The sequence below is a fragment of the Myotis brandtii genome, unplaced genomic scaffold (genome assembly GCF_000412655.1).
Source record: "Myotis brandtii unplaced genomic scaffold, ASM41265v1 scaffold395, whole genome shotgun sequence".
NCBI classification, from domain to species: Eukaryota; Metazoa; Chordata; class Mammalia; order Chiroptera; family Vespertilionidae; genus Myotis; species Myotis brandtii.
The window spans coordinates 896,037-907,802 of NW_005365155.1; the positions used below are offsets into that span (position 1 = coordinate 896,037).

Here is an 11,766-nt window from a genome sequence, read left to right on the forward strand (position 1 = left end):
GCTCTTTGGCCCCTTCAGTGTGGCTCTTCCACAAAATACCACGTGCGGGCGCGCACATACAGTGTGATTGAAACTTCGTGGCCCATGCGCAGGCCCATGTGCAGAAGTCGGTATTTTGTGGAAGAGCCACACTGAAGGGGCCAAAGAGCTGCATGTGGCTCGCGAGCCGCAGTTTGCCAACCACTGCACTAGAGTATCAGCTCTGGAAAGACAGGAGCTCTTGCCTGTTTTACTCTCTGCTGTTTCCTCAGCTCTTGGCACAGTGCCGTCCACCGTAGGCACTCAATAAATACCTGCTGAGTGAATGCACAGTGACTCTCAGCCCTTCCCGGACTTGGTAAAAGTGCCAGTTAACGAGTCACTCTATGTAACAGATGGAGGGTATAAAGAATCCTGTATCATAAAAGCCCAATATACAAATCGGGCAGAACGACTGGTTGCTATGACATGCACTGACCACCAGGGGGCAGACGCTCAATGCAGGAGTTGCCCCCAGCCCACAGGCCCCAGGCCAGCCAAGGCAGGTGCCAGTGCCCCCCCCCCCCCCAATAGCCCCACCAGTTGCCCCACAGATCGGCCCTGATTGCCAGCCAGGCCTAGGGACCCTACCCATGCACAAATTTTGTGCACCGGGCCTCCAGTTAGAGTATATTTCTCCTAATGAATCCCAGTGGCACAGCACTTCATTGAAAACCTCATTTGCAGGGCTAGAATGTATGGGAAAGACAGGTAGCATCATTCCAGAATGCCAGGCACATGGAATTGGTATTCATTTTAAAACCAGAGATGAGATGAGAAATTAGCTAGTCTTCATGGAAATGTCGCCATGCAGAGCACCAGGAAAGATTTTTTTTTTCCAGGAAAGATTTTTTTAAGAAAAATAAGCTACCACTTTATAGCTGATCCTATTGAATAAAAAGTCGTGTTACTATTAAAGAATCAGGTTAACTTTGCCTGGCAGAAATCACAGAAGAAATCGCATCTATCTCTAAGGGTTGGTTGGGCCAGTGATGAATAAGGGAATGGGCCACATCATGCCTGTTGAGAAAGCACCTGCCACCCCTCCCTGTCCTGTCAGGCCCTTAAAGAGCCCTACCCACCTTGGCGCCATTCTGGTCAGGCCTTCTACTCGCTTTGGAACCCAAAGGAGGCACTAATCTCAGGGACCGGTTCACCCACCCACATAGCAATCGCAGCCAGACTGCTTATCCCGCTAAGACTTCAGCGATGACTCCGGGATGCAGTTTGCATTTGTAACACTGATTTTCTATCCCCATGAAAGGCTGCCCTAATCCTCTCTCATTGACTCTGTGTTCTATGGCTTAGAAAGCGCTGTACAGAAAAGTGTCTGGGTGTCATATTCATGTATATTGCATCATTTCACACTCAAGGGTGAGGACCTGAATCTCAGCTAACACTATCCTATTTTAACACATTTCATGTGCGAAACTGCATGATATTTACACTTCATTAACATGAGACTATTCTAGTGCTGCAATGAGAGAGGGCACTTGCTAAAAAGGCTGTTTTTTTAAAAGTGTTTAAAACAGGCAAGATGTTGGGACCATGCAAGATGTATCGTCTCCCAACTAGAATGGCTTCTGAGGTTGGTATCGTTAAGGTGTGCCCACTCTTGAACCCACAAAGCAGCTCCTCTCAGAAGTCAACACATTTTTAGTGCTCCTGCCGTGCTAAGGCACTGGGGCACAAAACCTGGACATCAGGCCCCTTCTCACCACTCCCACATTCAGACCTGCGCAGGCTTCCGGTCTGCTCCTGGCCATGCCTCCCTCAGCACTTCCTCCCTCCTCTCTTTCTCAAGGCCTCTGCAGTAGCTCAGGCCTCTTCAGCTCCCACCAAGAGTCCACCCCAAATGCCTCCTAGAGCTGGTCTTTCAGCCTCTAATCACCCCTCCCCACTCCCTACAGTGGCTCTCAAATTGTGATTCCCCGGACCACCTGAAAATTCCTGTTTTTACACTGAAGAGTAACTTGCAATGGTCTGCTGTGTTCATCAATGTAGATGTGTATTTCTGGCTCAACAATACCTGCATGGAATTACATATTGCAATTTTAGAAATAACGGAATTAGTTAAGTAGCAAAATGAAGTTCTAGTAATAAACAGATTTACTAAATAGTTGATGAATAACTATATAATTCATTGTGTTCACATCTTATAGGTATGTTTCTCACTTGGACAATTAACATCTGATCACAGCTGTCCACAGAGAGAACTGGCCGACAGATATATTTTGTTTTTCCTATGCCAAAAATAAAAACAAAACAAAAAAACCACAACTATGGGCAGTTTTCTAAAAACTGGGAAGTGTTACATAAAAATCCAGATTTCCAGCTTTATTTCAAACATAAATCAGAAGACCTAGATACTGTAGGTGCATAGTCAGCAGAAATTGAGCAATAAACATGTCTCTGTATTTGCCACAGTCTCCACCACTCCTTATTGTCTCACATGCCCCACAGTTCAATTTCTGACATTGCCTGCCTGGCGCCTGTAGGCATCTGAGTTTGCAACTCTTGTTGCAAGTCTCAGCGCCATTCCTGGTCTTCAGCCTTTACTCCTACAAGTATCTCTTTTTATTTTAGACTGACTCCCCTGGCCTTTGTCAAGGGCAGGGAGCTCCCAAACTCCATCTGCCCTGATTCCTTGTCCATGTACTAAGACAAGAGAGCTTTTTACTTGGAGCTGTAACATATTTGCCACCCTGGGTATTTCTCTTTCCTGCTTTTTCTGTCCCTCACTTCTCTTTGTATCTGCTTGCATTATTCAAAGCCAAAACCTGAGTGCTAAGTGACAAAGAATTATCCACGCTCTCAAAGTGGAATGGGGAGGAGGGGTTTACACTCTGCTCCTCTGTTAGGTCTGGAAATTCCACACAAAACCTAAACAGCCCTGAAACACTCCCTCCTCCTGTGTTTTCCTGGGGCTGAGCCCTCACAGAGCAACAAGGACCCAGGGCCTGGGGTGGAGCCCCTGAGGATAGCAGCTTTTAACTCTTCCCTGCCCACGCTATGGAAGGCACTTACAGACCTGGGGGCATTAACTCACCCACTAAAACAAACCACCACCATCCCTACGGAAAACTTCTTCCTAACCCGTCATTCTATATTCGCTGAAAACCTACTGTAGACGGGAATTATGGGGGCCAGTCTGACCCACACCATTTGTTTTTGTACACTTCACGTGAGTGGTATAGACCAGTGGTTCTACATTTTTTGCCTGGCCAGTGTGGCTCAGTGGTTTGGCACTGACCTATGAGCCAGGAGGTCACGATTCGATTCCCAGTCAGGGCACATGCCAGAGTTGCGGCTCCATCCCCAGTTCGAGGCAGCCAATCAATGGATTCTCTCTTATCACTGATGTTTCTATCTCTCCCTCTCCCTTCCTCTCTGAAATCAGCAGAGATACATTTTAAAAATAAATAAGTAAATACATTTTGCCCAGCACCAGAATTGCCTGGTGGTCCGTGAGGTCCGAAAGGTTGGTGACCTCTGGTTTAAGGAAACCTTTGGAGCTGTGATCACCAACCGGTGGTCCGCGGGCCACTGGTGGTCCATGAGGTCCAAAAGGTTGGCGACCGCTGTGAAACACAGCATCCTGGGCCCCAGCCCCAGGGTTTGGGAGACAGCAGAGCTTCTGATTCTGTGAGTCTGGGGTGGGGCCCGGGAATTCACAAGCCTAAGGTCCCCAGGGATGCTGATGCTGGAAAAAGTAAGTTCAAGAACAAGAGTGACAAGATGTTGGGAGGCACCCGTGTCTGTGGCTGGAAAAGGGTCTTGTGAACATCTCAGCTGACAAATACAGGAGGCAGGTACAATAGTCGTATCTCCACTTAGGGGTGCTCATTCGGAGTCCCGATCAGACAGTGCCAAAAAGAATGAAGAATTTCTCCACCTTCAAAAAGGGTCTTTCTTTACAAATCAGCTTTTTAGAGGGTTCTTCGACTTGGCCTAGGGCTACTTGTAACCAAACCCTTTCATACCGTATGTCTCTAGACGTCTTACTCGCAAGGAATGTGTATGTTTTCTCAAACACTTATTACAAACAATTTAAGGCTTTGGTGTAGTCAGTCGCTTTCGCCAACGCTGCTCACAGCCGTGTCATCTGCTCATGGTTAGTTTCAGACTCCAGTTGGAATCCATGTTAAGACGGTGCTGACAACTCTAACAGGTGTTACGTCCCTGGAAGTCTGGTCCACTCTCCACATTAAACCAGTTTTCCTCTATTGCAAAGGTCATACGCCAGGCAGTCCTTCAGACATAACAGAGAATTACTCTGAGGACATGAAAGACTGTTCCGTGAACACAAGTCAAAGTTGGAAACACAGAGAGACAGACGCGCGCGCGCACAGGCACGCACACATCCTCGCCTAAACGCAAAAGCGCTGAATTTCCCCTCCGCGGCAAATCTCTGAGAATAGGAAATAGAACGTTTCCTTTGGACTAAAAAGGTTCCTCTCAGGAAAGCATGACTCAGATGATGATGATCAGGGCCTTTGCTGATAGAGAACTCATGGGGGTTTTCCGCTGGGACACGTTACCCACCAGGTGGGGGCGGGAATTAGGTGTGCAGAGGGAAACTTCTAGGTTTTCCTAAGCCTGCCTACCTTCAATCCCTGCCACCTCCTCCTCCCCTACTGAGAAGGGAAGCATTGTTTAAAAATGTGTTCAACTCTCACCTGTTGAAAATTTCTCAAAATACCATCTATTCGACCGAAAGTGTGGTGGCTCTATTTTCTAAAGCAAAATTAAGACAGTCTGCCTAGCCGGCCTGGTTCAGTGGTTGAGTGTTGTCCTATGAACCAGGTGGTCATGGTTCGATTCCCAGTCAGGGCACATGCCCGGGTTGTGGGCTCAATCCCCAGTGGGAGGTGTACAGGAGGCAGCCAATCAATGATTTTCTCTCATCACTGATGTTTCTATCTCTCTCTCCCTCTCCTTTCCACTCTGAAATCCATACATATATATATATATGTTTTTTAATTAAGACAGTCTGTCAATGGAACCAAATATTTAAAATCAGATCTCTCTTCCACTTCCTTTGATTCCAACATTTTTTCGTGTTCATATAGGAAAAGCTTTCTCATTTTTCCGAACGACTGATCCGCATTCTAAGGAGCTGTTTTGCTCTAATAAACACAACTGCATTTGCCCTTGTGATCCCCAGGTTAAAAAAACTGTTCAATCAGCCACTTGATGTCAAAGAAAACAAACTAGGCTAAGTCCACTTTCACAAAAACCCCATTCACAGATGAATAAACAGCTTCGGCAACTGTAGCTCCCGGCAAAATGTGCCAGCGAAGAACAAGGACATGAACAAAGCATGTGAAGGCGAAAGGACAGATTTGCTGCTCGCCATTTCCCATGACCAGAGAGGCATCGGGAGGCGGGGGGCGCAGGGAGCTCTCCTAACACGGGCAGGGAAAGAAAATATTTATAGAGCGAGCGATCACTCCCACTTTCAAATATAATTTTAAAGTTGCTGGGATGGGAAGCTATCAATGAACCAACTGTACCCAGACCTTGGATTCTCAAACGCTGGAGCCACCAGGATGCCACCATCTCCAGAATCCCGCAGCGCCTCCCAGCCGGGCTCCTGGATTCATTTCTGCCCCCAAATGCAACGCGGATCAAGTCACTCCCCTGCTTTCCAAAACAACCAGAGGAAAAACTGCAAAGGCCTGACCAAGATAAGACCCTACACGATAAGGCCCTGACCAAGATAAGCCTCTGCATGACCCTCTGTGTGTGTCTCCAACCCCACCACCACCCCACCCACCTCCCTTACTCTCCAGGACTCCCCACACTTCCTTTCCTCCAACACTCCAAGCTCATCCGCACCTCAGGGCCTTGGCACTGCCTGCTTTTCTGCCTGCAGTGCTTCCCCCCTAATTTTCCCACGGCCGCTTCCTTCCTGTCACCGTGCCTCAGTGTCACCTTCTCAGAGAGGCACCCCTGATGACATCATCCAAAAAAAGTCTCCCTCATCCCCAGTCACTCGCCTTCACGTCTCTGCTCTACTTTGAGTTTGTCAGCAGCTGGTATTTCTTGCTTGTCTGCTCTGTCGTGTTGTTGTTGTTGTTTTTATTGTTATTGCTGTTTGCCAGCTACCGCATTACAGCAGGGACCAGCTGGACCCCTGCACCTGGCACAGTACCTGGGGCTCAGTATGACCTCAGGGATTATTTGAGTGAACGATACCCCTTTTTTCACGACAGGGTGGGATCTGTCACCAACATAAGTGTTCCTTCCACGCCTTTTCCAAGGGAGCTACCACTAAACCTTTCTGTGACCCCACCTTCGTCTAAGGTCCTCCAGGAAAGTATCGAACAACGAGAAGGCAGAAGATGGAGTTGATTTCACTTACCGCCCGTACACCAACGGCCGGGAGGATGGACTCATCCATTTTTAGTAAGCCTGCGAAAGGTAGCACTCACATGCGGCTGCGTTATGCAAAGTGCCGTCCCCATATTACCTCTCCTCATTCTAACGAAAACCCTGTGGGTTGGTGATCATCAGTCCAGTTTTACAGAGGAGAAACCGTAGGAAGGCTTGGAGGAGATAATGTACTGACTTACCTAAGCTTCGAACCAGTTAGTGCCAGATACAGAATTTGAACCCAGTTCTATTGTATTTCAAAGCCTGTGCTTTGTTCACTGTGAGTGCCTGACAGTCTCTCTCAAGGCTGTTAAAGTGAAGAAGCTGTGAAGAATCAAAGGCAAGCAGGAAATGGGGCCATAAAAGTTGCAGATGTGGCTTAAGAAAGTTTAATGCATTATGTGCGTGTGTGAAATGCATTGTGTGTGTGTGTGTGTGTGTGTGTGTATGGTTCTACCAACCAGAAATGTTCACTGTATCAGACAAAAAATTTGTAATAGAACACTCAAAATAAAAATAACAATTAGAGTCAAATGATTCATTTCATTGCTGAGTTGCATTCTGTAACAATAAAACACAACCAACTCCAATAAAAACAAGTAACTGGCAGTATCGCAAATGCAAAAAGGTCAGACCCAAAATATGTAGAGAATTTTTTTAAAATCCCTGCCTACGCTGTGGAATTAAAAAAGAAAACTTAAGAAAAGGTATGCGTCCCAGGAGTGTAAACCCTGAAGGGCTCACCAGGAAACACAAAAGTCAGGAGTTCTTTGAAGCCGCCTCTTCCCCACACTCGGGTGCCTAGACGAGAACTGAGTGCAGCCACTTCGGCCAGAGGAAGCAGGGCTGGAAGGACAACAGGACAGAAGCCTGCTGTCTGGCCCAGCTCCTGGCTTACTGTCCAAAAGCCTCCGTTTCCTCATCTGCAGTGGAGATGTGCCTTCGCTGTGCACCCCTTGGGCTTGTGAGAAGCTGAATGGGAACAAACACGGGAAAATTCTGCGAGTGTCATGTAAGTCACACTGGCTTTATTCATCCAAGCCTAGCGCATGGCCACCCCGGTGACGAAAACGCTGGAAAGCAAGCTGAGAGACAACATGAATGTCCCAGAGCTAGAAGGGTCACACGTGGAGGCCGTGACACGGAAGAGGTGAGCCGGGAAAGGGAGGCCCCCACGGCTCTACAATGATGGGAACTCGGAGCGAGGCGTGCGGGGGAGCCCGAGCACAGAGAGGTCGCCTCCAATCTCCAAGGACACTGAGACACCGGCTCGGCTCGATACAACCCACAATTCCCTGGTTATTTATTCCCGAAATGACACTCAGTGTCGTTTTCCATCAACAATGACATCTCCCCGCCAAAGTCAGCTAAGAGTGGTGAACACCAGGCAGTGGCAGATGACCAGAGAGAGTGACTGGCCAACAGAGGATCCTGAGAACACATGTCAACCACAGAGCCCGCCGACCACTCCGCAACGCCCTTCTTACTACTTATCTTTAAAAAAAAAAGAAGTGATGAGGAGAACTCTTCAAATCCCAAGAAACATGCAAGAATGCTCGGGGGAACTATCTCACGGGGTTGCTGAGAATCGCCGGAGGCTGTTGCTAGGTGGTGCTCATAGATGTAAGCACTCACCCGAAGACTGTCTTGGCTTTCATTAGTGGCCTCGCCAAGCATCGCCGCAGAACTTACATAGGAGAGATTGAGCCCATGTCGGATCGGACAGAGCACCGGCCCATGAAGTGTGAGACGAGTTCGCAGCCGCCATGTGCTGAAGCCGTGTGTCTCACACTGCAACGCACACGGACCGCCGGGATCTGGTGAGCATGCAGACTCCAATGCACTGGCCTGTGGTTCTGTCTCCAGCAATCCTCCTGGACCAGTCATGGACCAGGTGCCCAATGGGTCGCTGTCAACAGCAAGAGCCAGTCCTAATGCTACGCTCACTGAAGTCCAGTGACTGTTAGAAAAAAAAAGTTGAGCCCTGGCCGGTGTGGCTCAGTGGAATGAGCATCGTCCCATTCACCAAGAGGTCGCTGGTTCAATTCCAGGTCAGGGCACATGCCCGGGTTGCAGGTTCCACCCTCAGGAGGGGGCATGCAGGAAGCAGCCAATCCACGTTTCACTCTCATGAATGTTTCTCTCTCTCCCTTTCCCTTCCTCTCTCTCTAAAAAAATCAGCCTGGTCAGGGTGGCTCAGTGGTTGAGCGTTGATCTATGAACCAGGAGGTCATGGTTCAATTCCAGGTCAGGGCACATGCCCAGGTTGTGGGCTTGATCCCCAGTAGGGGGTGTGCAGAAGGCAGCCCATCAATGATTCTCTCTCATCATTGATGTTTCTCTCCCCCTCTCCCTTCCTCTTGGAAATCAATAAAAATATATTTAAAAATAAATAAAAATGTTTAAATCAATAAAAATATTTTTTAAAAAGAATAAAGTTGAGAAAATACGCTTTGCGTGTTCATGATATTGGCGAGAGGCATCTATCACGCAACTAGCCAAGACCCTCCTGACCAGCTGCAAGTCCTGGCCTGGGTCCTCTGAGGGGGCACATGGCCGGGAAATGTCCTCAGCACTGACTGGTGACCCCAATGCAGGACTCAACCTTACAGCAGACCTGGCTACAGGGCAAAAGAGGAGAGAGAGGAAGCAATAAACACAAGGAGTGGCGGTTGAGTGAGAGCTCACGTATAGTCAGGAGTGGAACTGGGGTATGAACCCAGAGTCTCATTCCAGAGCCCACACTCTCACCACTCAACCACTGCCCAGTACAGGCCATGCAATGAAGTGACAGGGGAGGAAGGTATTTAAGAGCAACGGCACTTATAAATATGGGGCCCTTAGCAAGTTCATTCTCATTCTCTCTCTCTTTCTCTCTCTTTAATATGGGCACATAACGGTTCGTGTACCTCACTGGTTTCCTGAGGATTAAATGAAGTCTAAATACAGCACTTCACCCAGTGTCTGACACATAATAAATGCTTCAGGGAATGTTTTCCAATTATCATGATGAAGAGAACTTTACTGAATTATTTGAAAGGCAAGGTGCCATGAACTATGAATTAATTTGATTTATAACTAGCTTTCCTGACATATACAAAATATGTAGATCACACACACACACACACACACACACCCCGGACAACTCTCCTCCTAACACATGGTATCAGTAACTCCCATTGTGGGAACCCTGAAGGCCTAGCCATCCGTAGGTGAGGATCCAGAGTCCCCTGGCCAGACCTCCTGAGAAGATGGCATGAAGCCAAACCGCCTAGGATCGCACTCTGCTGACTTCCCAGCTTCACGACATCAGTCAAGATACTTAACCGATGCCTCAGTCTCCTCAATTGCAAAATGGAAATCATAGTTCCTAGCTCCAGTGGTTGTGCACAGGAGATGAACTAATTCTTACAGTGCTCAGACCTGTGCCTGACAAATTCCAATATTTAGTGAGGATCTACTGTGATGATAAATGGGTGACAGTATGGCTAAGATTAATACAAATAATAATAATCATAAAAAACAGACGACTTAATTCATTCTGTATACATCAACCTTCTTCTTCCTAGTGCACGTACCTGCCTAACGACATCAATATGAGCGCAGGCTGCAGACTGCGGTGGGGTTTAGATAGTTCTGAATCCAAAGCCTTCTCCAGGCTCAGAATCACCGCAGCCATAGAACCATGCGATACCAGGAGTGGCAAAGTCTACAGGAAAAGCTGCTTATCAGTAGCATGTATTTATAAAATGGGGGGTGAGTAGAGAGGTTGGCAAAGACAGCTAAAAATAGTCCTATAAGCAAACGAGTTTGCATACATCCATAGTCCACTAAAAAGCCAATACTTTCACATCACGACTAGGAGAAATATTCAAGACAGGTACCGTGCATTTTGGGAGCATGTCGCCTCTTGTCATCTAAAGTTAGCCACATACTCGCTCCTTTTACCGTTTCTACGTTCTAACACAGAAAGTCTGGAGGCCATTCTATAAGGTTGTACTTAAGGGTCCAAAAGGGCACAGGCATCTGTACAAAGCTGCCACGTGCTCACCACAGGTATGTAACCTAATCAGTATCCAACCCAGGCACCGTCAGCGGGAAACTTTCCCGGATGAAAGCAATCTTGGTCTCCAAAATCACTTTAACGTGCTCTTCCTTTTCGATGCTAAACAAACACAACAGGATGTGAATGTACACTTCTCAATCCCAAGAGGAACCAAAAAAAAAAAAGACCAATCTTGAGGGTGTGAAGCTCTCACTCCATATCTTCCTGTGTGCCTGCTAGCATTTTTCTGGTTGTACATTATCAAGGAGGCTGGCAGCGGCTCAGGGAAGCCAGCGTGACCAGCTGTAACCCTTCCTCTCCTGGGGAGCAGTGCTGTGCAGTAGAATGGAAGCCACAAATGGCAGCCACCTGGGGAACTGGTCAGGCGCCCCATTTCAGAAGGTAAAAATAAACAGGTGAAGCTGGTTTCAGGAATACGTTGTATTTAACCCCATGTTTCGAAAATACTATCCCTTCAACGTGTGATAACGATTCAGAACTACTAACGGGATAGTGTGCATGCCCAGGCCATGTGCTCTTCCCAGTTACAGAATGTCACAACTCCGACCAGCCACATTTCAAGGACTCAGCAGCCACGTGTGGCTACCGGCTACCATGTTGGATAGAACAGCTCTCAGGGTCAAAGACGGCCAAAATCATCAGCTTCCTCGGTTGCCTCTATGAGAGACTCACAGGTAAAAGAGATGGACCAACTCAGTCTGGGCAAGTCACTCGATGGGGAACAAACCGCGTTTCAATATAGGCTCTGGGTATTTTAAGTTAATGTTGGTACCCAGCACTGACAACTGCTAGTTACTTTTTACCCAATGAACAAGTATTTGCTGTTTTCATCTTTGTTTTTAAGTAAGAGCCCAGGTATTCTTGGCCACCGGACAAACCTCTTCTCAGGGGAGAGTGTAGCCTTTCCCTCTTCCAGAGGAGCAGGAACCGGGCAGACACCCCCACGGACACCTCCCCTACATCCCACCCCACGTGTTCTCCATCCATCACCTACCGCGGGCAGGAGAAATAAGAGGCAGCCAAGCTGTGTTCAGGACGCCCCAGCCACGGTGAGGCGGTCGGAAAGATGACCTGGTCTTACCAGGTTACCACCTCACAGGCTTGCTGACATGACCAAGGGCAATAGCTTGAAACAGAGACGCTGAGTTGGGGGGGGGGCGGGGGGCAGTAAGGGACCCATGAAAATACTGGTTGAGCTCAGTTCTCTTGGAAGAGTACAGAGGCCTGAGAAACCTCTATCCCCTTTTCCTGGAAATCTCCGGAAAGTCAAAAGTACGCGCGCGCGACAGCTCGGAGTCCAAGCT

At 48.0% G+C, this 11,766-nt stretch overlaps 1 protein-coding gene across 1 annotated transcript in view; it reads right to left on the reverse strand.

Annotated features, from left to right (window-relative positions):
- CNKSR3 (CNKSR family member 3) overlaps positions 1-8,088 on the reverse strand; it is a 72,945-nt gene extending 64,857 nt beyond the window's left edge. The window contains exon 1 of the mRNA XM_005872869.2: positions 7,971-8,088. Coding sequence (XP_005872931.1) covers positions 7,971-8,073 — 103 coding nt within the window. The 5' untranslated portion in view covers positions 8,074-8,088. The remainder of the gene's footprint in view (positions 1-7,970) is intronic.
- Positions 8,089-11,766: the final 3,678 nt, after the last annotated feature.